The sequence below is a fragment of the Diadema antillarum genome, unplaced genomic scaffold (genome assembly GCF_040938485.1).
Source record: "Diadema antillarum isolate AM-2024a unplaced genomic scaffold, OU_Dant_1.0 seq00000526_RagTag, whole genome shotgun sequence".
NCBI lineage: Eukaryota > Metazoa > Echinodermata > Echinoidea > Diadematoida > Diadematidae > Diadema > Diadema antillarum.
The window spans coordinates 1,440,020-1,458,129 of NW_027271478.1; the positions used below are offsets into that span (position 1 = coordinate 1,440,020).

The 18,110-nt window shown below is 39.2% G+C and overlaps 1 protein-coding gene across 1 annotated transcript in view; it reads right to left on the reverse strand.

Moving 5' to 3' along the window:
• LOC139734447 (transcription factor Dp-1-like) overlaps positions 1-18,110 on the reverse strand; it is a 62,552-nt gene that overhangs the window by 9,200 nt on the left and 35,242 nt on the right. Inside the window, exons 3-8 of the mRNA XM_071645232.1 lie at positions 13,721-13,781; positions 7,162-7,277; positions 4,627-4,727; positions 3,363-3,410; positions 1,790-1,964; positions 968-1,183 (exon numbers count right to left, since the gene is read on the reverse strand). Coding sequence (XP_071501333.1) covers positions 968-1,183; positions 1,790-1,964; positions 3,363-3,410; positions 4,627-4,727; positions 7,162-7,277; positions 13,721-13,781 — 717 coding nt within the window. The remainder of the gene's footprint in view (positions 1-967; positions 1,184-1,789; positions 1,965-3,362; positions 3,411-4,626; positions 4,728-7,161; positions 7,278-13,720; positions 13,782-18,110) is intronic.

Here is an 18,110-nt window from a genome sequence, read left to right on the forward strand (position 1 = left end):
CGAGCCCAGCCTCAATTGCGGGGCCGAGTCCCACAATTTTGTCCGTTTAGACTGCCGGGCTCGGCCGCGCTTTTAATTCAAACCTTTCAATATTTTGTCGTAGTGGCGCTCTGCTTGTAAACAATCATAAATTGGTATAGTCTGGTTTTCAGACCCTTTGCCAATTGGATTCCGTGGCGACGAAGTCGCTGTTCAAGCAAAGGCCTTTGCCGAAGGAAAAATCCTTTGCAGGACAAAATCACCTTAAACTATACTAGCTTTCGTCGTTGAGGGTTTAATATCCTGAATAGCGAAATAGTACGGGCAGAGGGTTTGGAAGCCAGACTAAAATTGGCCGCCCATTTGGCCCAGTTTGCGCTTACACTGAGAAAAGTCTGGGCTCAGCCACGGCTCGGCCGCGGCCAAGACCACCTCCAGAGCGAGGCCAAATGCGAGGCCGATTTTGGCCCCCATTTGGCCTTTTGCGCGTTTACACTGAAGCGGGGCTGGGCCGAGCCGCGGCCGAGCCTCGCACTGTAAACGGGGTCCTAGATGGCAAATAACCTCCATATGGTTAAAGGACATGCAATTTTTAAGTTCACTTTCTCCTTTCCCAATGACGTTTGACCACCTGTTTCTGTTTAGAATGTCAATGACATTTTCACCTGGTGGCCCTGTAAAGTTAATTTAAAGTCTCTTATAACTCATTCAAAAGGGGAAGAGCAACTATGGATGTAACTTGTGGGGAAAAACAAAACAAGTCAAGAATGCAAGTCCCACTGCAGTGCTTGTAGAAGGAAAAGGCCAAAGGAAAAGGCCAAAGGAAGGCCAACTTTCAAATGGCATTGGTGGCTTCCATCACAACAAGCCACAACAGTCAAGATGTTTGATTTATGGCCCCAACAGGCAGAGACAAAACAGATGAGGTACAGGTAGTTGCTAGGCGGCAGAGACAAGAAAGACGAGGCGGTTGCTAGGCAACACCTACCTGGAGGATGAGCTCTTGTAGCTGGGACTTCTTTTGCCGTATCCTCTCCAGTCGCGCCTTCTTCTCCGTCTCCAGCTTGTCGCACTCCTGGCGGGAGTTGGTGGGCAGGCCGATCCAGTGGATCTCCTTCTTCTCCTTGGAGATGATGTTCATGGCCATCAGCACGTTGAGGGCGTCGTAAACCCGCCGCCTGATGTTCTTCTGATCGTACTGATGCTGGTAGGTGAGAGCGAGATGGAGTGAGAGCAAAGATGGGAATGATGATAAGTTACAACATCTTCATGCAGCATACTGTTACAAAGGCCTCAAAGGGTAAGGGGCTTATTGCAAATTCTAGTGATAACATTCTGTGCCAATACAAACGAGACACTGCCCAACAGCTGGGTTGAACTTTATACCCTGAAACAAACTTTCTCATTTACATCTCAAGCTAACTGAACAGTCTTCTTACGACTGAAGAAAAAGGGAGAAATTAACAAATAAATACTTTGATTTTCATAACTTAAATGCATAGCATCATGACCAATCTAAACACCTGAGGCACCATTCTGACCCACACCAAATGCCATCATCTGAGAATAAAGTCTAGAGGGAAATTTGGAAGGCTTGCACAAGAAAGCATTCCCTTTTCACTAAGCCTGGCCAAGGTCCAAGGCAGACAATCATACTACAATGGGAAAAAACTAAAGCATTTGGTTCTCCAGAGCAAGCCGCTTGTCCAATACCAGTCAACTGTTAGCTTTAGCTGGCACCACATATCTCTGCCATGTAACCTCACGCAGCATCATGTGTGGATAAAGTGTCAATCTGCACTGCGCTCACCTGCTCCGAGGGAGGTAGGAACTGGTGGGCAGGTTGGCTGAACTCCCGGACGAGCTCGTCAGCAACCTCGTTGTACGATGTGACCCCTTTCTTCTGGACCTTTTCGCAGACTTTCATAGAGAAGTGTCGTAGCCCCTTCGACTCCTTTTCCCTCTTCTTCCGCTTGCTACTGCCACTGCAAAGTGAAAAAGACGAGCCACAGTACAGACACTGTCAATCATATATAAAGCCACTTCACAGTTAGCACTAGTCTGCAATGACCTCTCCAACCACAGACTTTGCAAAACATGGAATAGTCTTTCAAGAAGAGCAGTTGAAAACAGCCATGCAGGAAGTGTTAATTTACATGTCAGTGCTGCATGAATGGCTTTTGTTAATGTGACTGAAAAGAATGCACATTCACTTGTAAATACCAATCTGCACCTGGTTCATTTATAACACAGTTGTCATGAAGCCCTATCTAGGTTTTGAGTACCTCAGTTGCAATTCCATTTCAAGAGAAGGTCTGCAATGACCTTTATCTGCACAAGCTCAGATTGGAACTATGAACTGGCTTATTGTGATCCAGTACAACATTTTTGTTTTATTGTGTTTTTTTTTCCACCTATGGTTCTTTAGGATTTGTAGTACTTCTATGAGTCAAATAGTTGCAATTTCTTGCAAAAAAAACCCCAACAATTTCATTCTTTTCTCTCTCTCTCAATCACACAGTGATACTAATGATATGCATAGACAAGTTGAACCATACACAAGGTGATCTACACATTGAGGGCACATTAGCAATTCTTCAAGGCTAAAATACACGTAACAAATCATAATACTGCAAAGCAGAACAACGCTTCCATAAATGTCTGTCTTTGAGATATACCATGTCAACAGGAATGTACACGCAATTCTCAAGGCCATTGTCGACAGATTTGGCAAATGGAACCAGTTCATTGTCTGAGGAAGATAGTCAAGTACTGATTCTCTGTTTTCTAGAGTATAAACATTGTCACAGGACACCAAATACCCGCAGGACATAATTTGATCTGCAGCAGACACTGTTCAGTCACAATGAAATGTATGTCAGTGAACGTAAAGAACTGTAATGCCATGTGAGGGGTCATCAAGAGTGGAATGATGTACGAAAGCTGTAAAAATTGGGTCGATACTACACCGAAACAATATTGTGAAAAAATGTGATGCCGAATGTGTCTAAGCACCATTTGCTAATCCACACAAACACACACACAGTGATATCACAGGGTTTTTGCTATGATGCAACATTTCAAGCATGAAATATTTTCAATTCAACTCTTAAGCATTCACATTGTTTCAGTATGGGTCTTCACTTTTCTTTTTTTTTTCTACTTCTTTTTTAAGCCTGTCAGAGCCAGTATCATGTCTGATACAGTAAGTAAAATTCAGTATCTGTCTCTGTCAGAATATTTCATTATATCTGCTAACTTCGAAGTACACCTCATGTGACTTTTCATCCACAACCATAGACAATACAACTGTAGAATACTGTGAAATGAAAACATCGCTATGGGGTACACAGAAATTTCTGGTATTATGTGCGACAACTCACTTGTCGCTGTATTCATCTGAGAATTCTGCTTTCCTCTTTTGTGAATTCCTGTAGAGAAAAATTGCAAGAAAACACATTTCTTTACCATCTTCTGAAACTTGAGATATTGTTATTCAATTATGAATCATTCTTACAAGAGTTTCAATTGTCAGATTTGACTTATTATGATTTCAGAAAGTTCTGCAGAAAACAGGTACGAAAGAAAACTATCAGCCAGTGTTTACATTTCATTCATTCTCTGTTAAGACAGCATCATACACATGTATCTATAATTATTTAAAATCAATTCTGAGCTCAAACTTCAGCCATATTCAGAAGATGCAGCAAGTGTGATTATTTGCATGTAGTCCCACACATACTTATCTGTGTAGGCAATATATGACAAGCATTGTATCATGATACTGACAAATATTTTGCTACAGGAAGAAGCTTCACAATCAATTGATCACAAAAGAAAAAATATCATTGCCAACAAGAACAGTATTTCAAATTCTTTCATGATTAATAATGTACTGGTCATCTTTTCATGGCAACAGTCAATTTCCAATAATTTGAATTCATAGCCTGAATTCAAAATTCCAAATGCTTCAAACATCCTCAATGACTGAGCTTGACTCCAAACTACGGATCATTTTAGTCTCTCTCCTTTTTTTTTTTTTTTTTTTTTTGGGGGGGGGGGGGATGGTTCAAGTTCATAATCATTGGAGTCATTTACATGTTCTCATTTAGATATGATGAACATTTGCGTTCAAAGTGTCGGCATTATCAGTTCATGAAATATCGCACGCCTGGGACTATCTCTGGACAAACAGTGAAGATGTGCAAGCTAAATGGGGATCCTGTAAAATACCTGGGCAGTAATCCAGCACTGATAGGTGTACAGAAAAAAAAAAAAAAAAAATCGATGGTACGAGTGTGAGGGTTGGGATTGTCCTTTTACATAAGATCAAATATCTTCAGCACGAGGCTCTTGTGAATATATAATACATGTTGTATAGGGATACAGACACATTATAGTTTATATTGTCACAGCAACAGGAATATGTTGCAACTAAAGAAACATGGAAAGTGCACATACAGTTCCCAGTACTTGTTGAACTTCATACATTGTATACATGCAGCACAAATTCTATGGTGTCTTTAAGAGGACAAAACAAGGCAGAGCAAAAGAAGACACTGTGAGCTCCACAGGTTTATTTGTTTGTTTGTTTGTTTGTTTATTTGTTTGTTTGTTTATTTGTTTGTTTTTTCAGCGTATACTCACGACCAGCTAGGAGACTGGATCTGGATGGGTGTGCCAACATACTGGGCCTGGGGACTGTTGGCCAGGATGGTAGACCCTTGCCGCTGGGATGTGCCGAGGATCTAACATGGAAACAAGACAAAAAGAGTATAGTGGTATTGATTCGCAACACTGACGCATAAAATACTGTACATGGGGCACTGCGATGCCTGACGTGAAATTGTCCTTGTCTAGCCACTGGACTATAGAACTCCAAGTACTAAATTATCCCTCGTGCAGTTCTATTCACCTCGTCCTGTGGCCTCAAAGAAACAAAACAGCGCTTGGGATAATTTAGTATTTGTCATTCTATTATCAAGTATAGAGCATGACAGAGCATGCATTATTTGTATAATAGACCATGTGTCCTATGGAATGATGTAACAATATACCAGTACTATATTATATTATCTGACAAGGTTTTGGGGAATGATATAATAATAGATTTAGTACATTGCACCGCCTACCAAGTCACATGCCCATCAAGCTAAAAGCTATTATGCATACCAGCAATACTAAAAAAGTTACCACCTGCTCACGGGAGTCAAATTTGAAATAAAATCTCACCGGTAACTTTAATTAACCTGAGTCGTCACGCACTCACAGAATGATGTGGGGCATGAAATAATCTATTCTTACCCAAGGCTGAGGACCTCTTGTCTATAGCATTTCTCATAAATTGAATGCCTGGTGTGTAGAGAGTTCATACATACATGTGACAGTGTACAAGGAGTTGTCCTCTCTTTAAACACATTGTAGAAACTTGTCTGTGTATTTTTTTTTCAGCCTGCCCACCTAGCCTGTAAAAGTCGCATGTGACAATATGTTACTGTCCACAGCAAAGTAAGTCTTATGCTTTCATGAGGTAAAATTTGCACTGGAATTCCTTGTATACTGTAAAACAAGATATATTCACGGCATGAAAATTTCGCGAATTGGAGCCGATGACCTTTCTCGCGGCATGAAATTTTTTGCGAATTGCCACTGGTGTCCAATGCATATTGTGTAGGCAAGAACTTTCGCGTGCATTTTAATTTCACGAATGGCGCCGCTCGTGAAATTTGCGAAATTAAAATGTACGCGAACATTCCTCGTTTTACAGTATATTCCACTGTTAAAGTCTTACTGCAGGGTGCTATTAAAACCCCCTGATGTACGGCACGCTGGTAGCACATCACTGGCACGTCTAAATATATTTAAAGCATATGTTTAATTCTATATTTCCACCTGCACAAACTGACTACTCCTTTCTTTACATTACATTGCACCTCTACGCCACCCACTATCCATCAGGTTAACACCCCATGAGAAAATCTCATCCAAGTTTGTTTCACTTTGCGCTCTTGTGTGCTAGCTTTTCACAGTTTTAGTGGCCTTACTGGATAATGGGCAGGGTGGGGGGGGGGGGGAGGGGGTGATAAGGAAGCAGATCCATATAATGTGTGTAACTATGCCAAGGATTCCGGTTTCCATAACTGGAAGGACGGGAAGTGTGAACGGTGCTTTCATTTTCAGTTTTGAAACACCTTTCTGACATACCACAACAGCTAGGAAATGTTTTGAAATAACTAGGGCAGGTACGATTTAATTGCACATAATTAGCCAAAACACACTTCCTCTCAATGCACACGAGGTAGGAAAGAATAAATGAATATATATGTCCCAGTAATGACCCCACCCCATATTGGCAATGACTTTATCACAGGCCAGCATTGGCCAAATTTCTGCCCACCAACAAAATAGAACTGACAATTTTCTTTGGCTTCAAGAGTCATATACTTTTTGTTGATGTTACAATAAAAGATGACTGCCCTTGTAAGTTTGTTTATTCTATGTTTTGACATCGAAAAAAAAAAATTATGATGTAGTCATAAGCGTAATACTCATGACCATCACAGATGTGAACCCACACAAATATACACTGAATCAACTTGACTCATACCATACCACAAATTGATATTGACTCCAGTGCCCCTATAACCGTTGCTGTTACATAGCAAATACAGCGAATGCGCTGCTACACGTACAGAATACTGACCGGTACTAACCAGTGCAATACATATTTCACAGAACTTACACCTTACTCTATGTCCAACTGGTTCATTGCCCTGCAATGCTACTTGACCACGGCAAGAAACCTTTATTACACCTATCCCAAATTGCTTCATGTTTGGCTATTCTTGCTTTTCATTTTCTTTTTTTAATTCTTCTCCAGTTTAAAATAGCATACTAGTATTTTAAAAAACTCAAGAATTTGACTTAAGTGACCAAACATCAGCTGATCTCTCTAAAAATCAAGAAGTCAACTGCATTCAAGTTCATCTCTAAATCATATTTGATTTGCTTTCTCCAAGCATTGCATGATATGTAAAATCCCGAGCCCAAAAGTGACCTCATGACCTCTGACCTTTGACCTCCCACCCCAAATCTACACTGTTTACTTTGAACAACCATGTATTATATGAGCGCATCGAGTTTCTTCATAATTCCATCACCGCGTGACTTAAATCATCTCACCATCGGCACAGCGTTGATGTTCGTTGTCGTGACAATGGTCGCCACCTTGGGGAGGATCTGTGTGGTTGTCTTCATCGGGGAAGGTTTGGGTGAGATGAGCTGGGGAAGCTGAACCACTGTAGAGATGGAGGAATTCACAAATCATAACATGAACTGACAATGTAATTCATTTACATGATGGCCAAACAAAAACAAAACATAAGAAAAACAGCTGCACTCAGAATAATCAATTCCATTTATCATAGTGACCAAGTTCTCAAAATTACTTAAGAGCAAATCTCTCAAGAGATGTAGATATGAAAATACTTTACACTCCTATATTTCAAATGGTACAGAGGGCAGATCTCACAATTCAGGAAAAGTTATTCATTCTCATGGGCAATATGAGGGTCCATTTAATCAGGGTATAAAATGAAGTACAATGTGCATAATGTAGTCTGGAGGCAAACTTGAGTCACATTTGCAGGATTGAATCTTTGATCTATTTTCCATGGGAAAAAAAAGTCATATCACCATGGACCCACATCAGTCCCACATACTCATATCCATGTGAGCAGTTTCAGTAAAACTAATGCAACAAGTTTGTTTTATATTTGTGGATGTATTGCAAGTTGACTCAATATCTAGTATGTTAAAAAAAAATTAAAAAGATATTCACAATCCATCTATAACAAGTACGCTACATTCCCTTTTGCTCAAAAAGTCTAAACAAACATACAGAAAATGTAAACTAATGACAGAAATGAACTGCTGACTCCATGTTTTCTTAATCAGTTCTGCAAACATGTGCTCACACAGGAGTGCTGAGGCGTACAACTGAAGAATGCAACTTTGTTACTGCACGCTGATTGGGATGGCAATCCAAACAAGAGGGCATTATTCATTATATTCCTGCCTTTACTGAATTACAATCGTGTTGAACAATGTAGGTGAACAATGTAGGTAAAGAATGCACAAATGTGAGAAAAAAAAAGTTCTCAAATATAAACAGCAGATCACACCCAGTTCGCCCCCAATATTCTCTCACATATCACACTCCCTTGTGGTGAGAAGAATCAGAAAACGGGGACACTCGACACATACCTTGTACAGGATGCATAATTATAATACAAACATAGCACCTTTGTGCCATGCTTTAAAGGGATCGTATAGTTTTGGTTGAGACCTTATTTCAGGTTTCTAACATTTTTTGGTGAGATAATAAGAAACCTCTTGTGAAATATGAAAGAGCGTGTAATTCCACAAGGAATTCAACGTTTATTTGATGAAAATTGGTTTGAAATGGCTGAGATATCCAAAACAGAGCGATTCCAGTAAGTGTGGGACCCACACTTTATTACGATCGCTTTGTTTTACTTTGTTTTTTAATCATTTCCGTCATTCCAAACCCAATTTTCATCGAATGAACTTTGAAATGGTATGCACTGTAAAATTTTTAAAGTGTTTTCTTGGTATCTTGCAAAAAGTTAAAAGCCCAATTCTCATCTCCACCAATACTGTACCATCCCTTTAACATGCTAGATTGTATGTCTCTTGGCTTGCTCTGGCGCAAATTTTAAGGAAAAGTTCATTCCTTGTTCCATGTGTGACTTTTTACCAAGAAGATTGAAAGCAAACAAATGAAATACAAAATTTCACAAAAACTGCACAAATATTAAAGGAAAAGTTGGGGATTATTTACTTTTTCCATGCATTGTGAAATAGCAGTATTGGTCACCATTGATACGTTAATCAAAAAAGGTAATGTCCTCATCTCATAGGTTATCAAATATCACTATAGCTGGATAACATGCCCAATTTCAGATTTTTATAACTCTAGATTTAGAATTTTGTGTCCAAATTTACATGACACTTTTATCATATTGTTCAGTCTGTATATTGAAGTCCATCAGAATATGGACTGGACTTTCACTTGTACGGGCCTAGGCACTGTGTATACATATCAATTACAGGTATACTAGTATGTTTCTTTATTTGTATAACACTTCATTAGAGTGCCATGTGATATGTGTATGTGAATGAGTGTGTGTGTGTATGAGTGCTTCCAACTGCCTTCATTATGTGACTTACAACCGCATGGACACATACACGTAGCTGTCCACTTTGGACAGTCCTCCGACAAGAAACATCCATGTTTGTTCAAATGGGTCCACTGGACTACACATCACACGGAAATGCATTTGACACTTACCTTCTTGTGGAAATGGGTCTGGATGTTGAACGGGCACTGATTAGCTTAGTGTACCCAATAGTTGAAAATATTGTAAGGATACTGTAAGTCTTTGGTCTCCGAAAAATAATGATATCTTGAGTGTGAGATAGCAGTTTGTCTGGACAAAATTGCAAGAACTCAAAGACAAATCAAAGCTCTTTAGAGGCTATCCATCATCCCCCCCCCCCCCCACCTTTCGTCTTTCTCACAATTCTTTGTCCCAAGTTGTTGGTATTGCTAGGAGAAAAAGGCCTTGTGTGTGTGTGTGTGTGTTTTTTTTTTTTTGTAGGAGGTGGGGTGGGGGGGTGTCGGAGATTGTTGTCCTGGTGTAAGAATGTGTAAAGAGAAGTGTCAACGTCCCTGAAGAGTGACCCAGGTTCAGCCAGACTGAACACAGACCCACAACAAGTCTTCTGCCCCTATCCAATCCAATTTCCAATTTGTTGAACTTTATGATTATGACTGCATGAATCGACTGTGGGAATATACCTTTCAGCGTTCAAATTATGCACAAATTTGGAATATTTTTTTCAAGTATTTTGAATCATCAAATCTTTAACTATCCAAGTATCTATTCATCTTTTTTTTCCAGGGCTGTTTATCACTAATGCAGAATTTCAACACATTTTATCTTCTTTTTTTAATTTCCAATCCAATTTCCAATGAGAGGTTTTAAAAAGAGGCTAGTAATAAACTGGATGAACAAAATTTCTGGATAGAGAAGTAAAAATCTATAACAATAATCATTTTTAAAAAAAGCAGCATTCTATGGGTTTATCAATTTGCTTACTGATTTTGGAATCAAATCTTACCATCATCTATAAAATCTTGAGATGTTAACAGATGGGTAAAACTGATTTCAGATCTATGTTTTCTGATCAATGCCATGAACCATGGTACACTTCCTACATTACCAGTAATGCACCTCAAACTGATATACACAGGGTACTAACTAGACTTTGCAAGTCCTTGATGGAAACTGGAGCTTATCATGATCCAATCATCCGGACCAACAATCAAGGTCATTCTTTCCTTCCCTCTAACTTCCCAAAGTTCTTGACAACTGAGTCAGAAGAAGCATCTTTTTTTCATCCATGTCATTTCCACCATCAACAGGACTACAGTACTGTAGCTCTGATATTGAAAGTGAAAGAGCTTCACTGGAACAGGCGCACAGTTGCAAAATTGTACTCATTCTGAATGCCCAATTCAAACAGTTCCTCGCTGGATCTCTTGCACTAGCAAACTTTTATTGACACAAGTTTGTACAATTTTCACAAACTTGCTCCAAATTATGGACAGAAGAACTTACACAGATTAGGATGTGTGGGACCATTACTGAGCACAGTGAGGATTCTCTGGTAAAACACCATGTCAGTAACTTGTCTTCTTGTCTTACACCATAAAATGTGTAAACACGACACCTGGTGTCCAATTTCATGTAAGTCAGAAAAATGAGTGAAAATTTGCAAAATCCTGTTTTGTTTTTCTTTTTTCTTTTTATGTTTCCCACACCTATGGGGATTTCACGTCACATGAGTAAGCTCCTAAGGTAACCACATAATACCCTCAGTTAACATTTCATGTGACATGACATACCAACTCTCGCCCACACTGATCTCTAGCCACCCCTGGTAACAGTTGGAAAAAAAAAAATCAGTTGCCAGGTTCCCAAATTCCACAATGTGCACATGCATCATAAACAGAAAGAATTGTACCGTTCTCATTCCTAGGCTCACAAAAAATATCCTCACATCAGATAAGGAACACAGACGCCCACTCCCAGAATTTCTTGAGGCATGTTTCACAAAAGGGTTTGCTCGCCAGACTAATTAGCACTGTAGAGTTATAAAAAGAGGGTAGTATACACATTTTGAGGGCAGGAGGTGTGGGTGTGACTGCATGTGTCTCATGGACGTAAAAGATCGCAAGTTCATTCCTTGCAAAGAGCAGGGTACATTTCTAACACAGTGAAGTGGTCCACCCAAAATCTTTACAACTACATACAACCCGTCCCAATGAAAGAGCAGCAGCACTAAAATAGTGCAGCTGAATACAGGTTCGCCAGCTGTCTTGTTTTGTCTTGGCAAAACAGAAAACAAACAAACAATGGATCTGGTTTACAGATCTCATGCATCCCTTTATGACAAAGGTGTCTCTTGACAGCTGAATAGTTTGTCTGTGGCTTGCCCGTCATGGCAACAACATATATGCATGCAAAGTGGGCTCCATGTATCTAAATGCATTCAATGGAAACAGGTTAATTAATTGCCCAATAACAGGCCCTCAAGGAAAGAAAAAAAAATCACATTTCAGTACATAAGTACATCAACCCATTGGCAATGGGGGTAATTGTGTGTTGGGAGTGGGAAAGAGGAATTTCAAATCAATTTGAACATGGCACTCCACTTTGTTACTTTAGGCATACATTTAAACTGTAATATTGAATCTTATGCATCCTGCAAGAAAAAGGTTATTCCTGTCAATCAAAAACTTTGCTGGAGACTTTCCTCGCATAGCAGCGACAGACTGGTGTACTCTACAAACATCTTCAATTTGTATGTGTATCTTCATAACAATAGTTGTTCCAGACAACAAAGAAGCTTGCAGGAGGCTAGCAAACATAACGACAACCAATGCATGCCAGCTGAATTCCGACTATTGACAGGCATAGCAGATGTACAAATGGATAATCAAAGTTTCATTTTATCATAAGGATCTCAGAGATAAGATATCTAGAGATTTGAATACCATTACTACCAACTGTACCACTGGTGCATGCAGAGAGGATTCCAAGAATTGACATGTAGTCAAATGGAAGCAGTGGTTCATGTAGAAATGAGGGGGGAATCCCAAATGGTCACAACCATTGTCCAAAAGCACAAGCTTTCACGACACAGTAAACTTAAATAGCCAGTGAGTGGCGGGTGGTATGATAATGCCTAACATTATATCTATTGAAGGCTTTTAATGTTGTCTTTGATAATGCTCAGTTGACAATAGGGGCTTGGTTCGAGTCAGAATGTACTGAATGATGTTTCAGAATGTGCATTGATTGCTTACACACATCCAGCTGCTCCGAAACAAAACATGGTATACATCACTCGGATGCCTCTGCTCACAGTTAGTAGTGCTGGGTAAAAGAATGTCTCTGACACCCTTCACAGACTGAGACATGAAAGATCTTTCCCAGCTCATGATAGGTTCTAAGTAACACACTTTTGTATGCTCATAAAAATGCCACTCATTGGTATACTAAACAATGCGAGGAAATAATCCCTGGCTGAATGATCAGAAGGGCTCGTGTCTGCCGATGCCCTATTCAAGGTATTGTCAAAGGGGGCATGGTGAAGTTGGGAAGGGTGATGCTGGGTTAGTTGCCTCTACTGATCATTGTTTCGGCATGCCATCATGACATGTAGATATAAATGTGACACGCCCCATTGATGGGAAGATTGAATTCAGAGGGAAAAAATGGTTCTGGATGAAGTGATGACAGAGAAGTAAGACATCTGTGTAAATCTAGAGTCAGATGAGTAAATGTCAACATTCGTTTCTTTGTTTTCATTGTCCATCTAACAAGATGGCTGGAAAGCCTATATTCAGCTACGTGTACTTCAGCTGGCCTTCCATGGTCTCAAAAATGCAACTGCCATCTTAAACATTATGGTTTGAATGTCACAATTGCGCGCCCTATTTGACCAATCTACTCGCAAAGGGACAAGCTGTGTATGATGAGATGCACAATGGTACAGTCCAAGCGAGTCACAAACACACTCAGGAGAAACTCTCATTGATGCTCCTCTACCAAATTAAATCCTGTTTCAAACCTGTTTCAAAACTGTTTCAAAACTACGTTTCAAAACCATGTTTCAAGCCATGTTTCAAAACCACATTTCAAACTATGCTTCAAAACTACATTTCAAACTATGTTTCAAAACTCTGTTTCAAAACCATGTTTCAAACTGTTTCAAAACTGTTTCAAAACCATGTTTCAAACTATGTTTCAAAACCATGTTTTAAAATATGTTTCAAAACCATGTTTTAAACTATGTTCAAAACCATGTTTCAAACTATATTTCAAAACCATGTTTCAAACTATGTTTCAAAACCATGTTTCAAAACCACATTTCAAAACCACGTTTCAAAACTATGTTTAAAAACCACAATTCAAAACCACGTTTCAAAACCATGTTTCAAAACCACATTTCAAACCCATGTTTCAAAATCATGTTTCAAAACCACATTTCAAAACCAAGTTTCAAAACCATGACTCAAAAACCATATTTCAAACCTATGTTTCTCGGTTAGCAAAATCTTAAAAAGGCAGGCTTGGACTTCTCTTACCTCTGGTCACCTGTTGGACATCCCTCCTCACACTCCTGGAGCTGGAGTCTATTAGTTTGGCCTAGGTGATCATAGCAGAGAAGAAGAGAAAGACAAAAATGATCTCATACATTTTCCACCAACTTCCCTGCAACAGGATGTAATGTAGATCTATGCATTTCCACAACATTCAAATCAGGCATTTTGTGGTAATGCAGAAGTTAAACACATTATTCCATAGATTATCATACTATCAGTCTAATAAACTCCACTGTGACGTCACTATTAATTATAACAACAGGTGATCTTTATATACAGTGGACAGAAGAAAACACTGCAATCTGCTATGCAATTTGCACTCTACTCTCTGTGACATGATCTGGACTCATCTCAGTCACATATTATACTAAGACAACCTTTTCACTGCTGGTCAATATCATATGGATATCAGCCCCTCGAGCAAACTTTGGCACAGTCATATATATGATTTACATACGTGCACTATACGTTGCATAATATGAATATTTTGCACCGTTTACAGGTACTCAGCAATGACCGCTTCAACAAATCCAAAGCAGCCAAACAGCTTGCCTAATAAAGCAACAACCTGATAACGTATGCATTGGACATTACCACAGATACAGAGCTCTGTATCATTACAAGAAGCACATTGAGCCAGTCCTGGTCACAGCAACATACTTATCCAACAGTTCAAAAAGTAGCTCAACAGCGATAGCAAAATGCAATTGAAAACTACATAGGGCACAGGTATACCTTAACCTTTTTCAGGAGGGGGGGGGATGGGGTGGGAGGGGAGAGTATGCAACTATACTGATCATATCATGATCAGAAAAAAAAAAATCTAAGAGCTGTCTCAGAAATGTCAAGGTCTTTTAAAAACAATATCGACCATGGGGCAACAAGACAATTGCATTAACTGAACTTTTTGTCAGACAAATCAAAGGTGTGGTGTGGGGCGTGCACTGCCTTGGTTCTCAAACAGGATCATGAATCAAAACAACCAAAGATTAACCTGCCTAAACTTGTGCCACATTAGGAGCGCAACATCAAATTCATACGTCACCACTGATGCGAGGAAATAGCTTCCTGTCCAATATTCCGATCGCAATTCTGTTCCCACTCCCACAGAGAGACCAAACAAATGCTGCTATCAAACTCACAAAAAAACTTCTACGGCTCACCACACCCCGCTGGACCATCGATTCACACAGGTTTCTGTCTATCCATCAGCTCAAATCATGATCGCACCTTTGTTTCCATGCAACAACACTATGTACCAATCCACAAAATATGTCAGTCTCTCTTTCCCAGGATAAATTTTCCTTCCATGAACACTTTTTGTACGGTATGCCTATGCTCATGGAAAATGGTATCATGTGATGAAAATCTCAAATTTCCCATCAGAATACTGCTTCCAAAAATAAGACACTTTTTTTGTATGATGATTGGCTTTTGCCAAATCTTAGTTGTAATGCTATACTGCTTACAGCCAACGAGCTGAGGTAGCTGTAAAACATAAAGCATTCCCTGCATTTTCTTGTACTATTGCCATGTGATTCAGCCACTGTTCGGGTGCCTTAAACATGAAGGGGTCAGAATGAGCATAATGTAGCATGATCACAATGGATCTCACATAAAGGCCTTCTCACCCATTTCTGACTGTTTTTGAAGCAAAAAGTAAACTCATGCTTGACCCCATTTTCAAGTCAAAGTGAGTCTGTTTCTGTTTCACATACTGTTGCAAATACAAGTACCTACTTGTACTTTCAGTTAGCATTTTAATTATTGCTAAAAAAGACATCACTGATCTGTAAACATCTAAATATATCACAATATAGATACTTATCATACAAATATGTCAGCATTTGCTGCATTTTGATGAAATAGTGATGAACGAAGTACCACATGCTATTGAAGGACAAGTTCACCTTCATAGACATGTGGGTTGAGTGAATGCAGCAATATTAGTAGAACACATCAGTAAGAGTTTGAGGAAAATCTGAGCTTAGACTGACGATAAAATTCATTTCTGAAGGAAATATGAACAGAGTCATTTCCACTTCATACCCTGGTTTGCACACAAAATTTCATTTTAAGCTTTCACCATCTTCATAAACATCACTAAAAGGCTGGATTCTAATCTTCCCAAATATTCAAGTTTTTATCTAAACATCATTTTGCACACTTTTGTCAGCTTCTGCAAATTATTGGTATATTTTGGTAGCAGTCTGTAATTGTGCCAACATCACACCTATTGAATTCCCACATTGATTTTTGTGAACCCCTGTACTTTGTGACCTCTTCTGTAAAAGATGGTGCTACAATGAACATTTGGACAAGGAAAGATCTCGTGATAAGATTTCAATAATATGACATGAAACAGACCTGGTAATATGCAATTTGTATCAGAAACTGAATTCAATGGTTTGATTCCTATCAAATCCACGGCAATACCTCTTCAAGTGTGTGCGTCAAGTCCTCACTATTACTAAACTATTGCAAAAGCAGTGTAAAACTGATATGGACTTGTCACCCCTGTCAGAGGCAACACCGTACGGCATATGTGGGATTAAGAAATGAACCAAGTGAAAGGAAACAAGGAAAAGTAGAAATTACGCGGTGCGTAATATATGTCCCCGCCGGAAGTAGCATTTAGTAGCAAAATGTACAATATAGGTAAAAAGATGAAGGTCAAAGGTCAAAGAAGTCAAAGGTCAAAATTCTATGTAGAAGTTTTGAAGCCCTCACCTAGTGCCATCACATAAAGCAAACGGAATCGAAATCGGGTTAGAAATGGCGAAGGAGTAGCATTTTGTAGCCAATGTACAATATAGGTAAACTAGAAATGTCGCTATGGCGACTGGTATGCCTCCGCCATAATGCATGATTCTCCTAATAGGTCTATACTCAGTAGTACATGTGGACAATGTGTGATTACATTTTCACAAAATTGGCAAATTATTAAAATGACATGTTTGTCACAAATGTATTGAATGTTTACCTTCCTTGACCTATGTTTAATTGGATGAATAGGAGAGCATGTATTTGGGGATTTAAGAACTTTAACTTGACTTTGACCATTTCATAAGTTTATGCACTGAGTAATTTTCAAGGTATGGAGAAAAAGCGCAATTTCTGTATTGAACAGTAAATTGTTATCATTTTCATCTGGCCTTTGATTTATAAGAGAAGCACTGTCAGGCAGAACATACATAAATTCAGCATGTACTAAGTTTCAAGATAACTTGAGCCACTTCCGAGATATGGAGAAAAAAGTAAGTTCAGCACTTTCACTTGATCTTTGACCTTTTGACCTTTGACCTTCTTGGCAAAAAAAAAATCCCAGAGAATCTCTATTGGGTTAGACATGCATACATCAAGTTTTAAAAAATATATATCCTGCTGGCATTGCATAAATATAAGGAAAATAGTAAGATTTTGAAGTATTGCCCTTGACCTTTGACCCCTGACCTTTGACCCCATGAACCCTAAATTCCCTAGATAACCACTGCCAGTCAGTAGATGCATATACACTATGTTCCATGAAGATACCTTGAACAATTTCCAAGATACAGAGAAAAAAAGTGAAATTTTAACATTTTACTTGACCTTTTGACCTTTAACCTTTTGACCTCATGACCCCAAACTTTCACCAGAGAATCTTAATTGGGTAGTACATGTATACACTAAGTTTCAAGAAAATATCTTCAGGCATTGCATAGATATGGGGGAAATAGTAAAATTTTAAGCATTTGACCTTGACCTTTTGACCTTTGACCTTGAGCATGTGCACCCAAAAGTTGATAGGCACAACTTCACCCCCTAATACACATACATGCCAAGTTTCATTAGGATACCTCAAAAGGTTTTGGTAGTTACCCTGTCCACAAAATTCATTACGGACGGACGGAAGGACGGACGGAAGGACGGAAGGACGGACGGACGGACGGACGGACGGAAGGACGGACGGACGGACGGACAACCCGAAAACATAATGCCTCCGGCACCACTTCGTGGTGGAGGCATAAAAAATCAAGGTCAAAGGTCAAAGAAGTCAAAGGTCAAAATTCTGTGTAGAAGTTTTGAAGCCCTCACCTAGTGCCATCACTTAAAGCAAACGGAATTGAAATCGGGTTACAAATGGCAAAGGAGTAGCATTTTGTAGCAAAATGTACAATATAGGTCAAAAATCAAGGTCAAAGGTCAAAGAAGTCAAAGGTCAAAATTCTGTGTACAAGTTTTGAAGCCCTCACCTAGTGCCATCACATAAAGCAAACGGAATCAAAATCGGGTTAGAAATGGCGAAGGAGTAGCATTTTGTAGCCAATGTACAATATAGGTCAAAAAACAAGGTCAAAGGTCAAAGAAGTCAAAGGTCAAAATTCTGTGT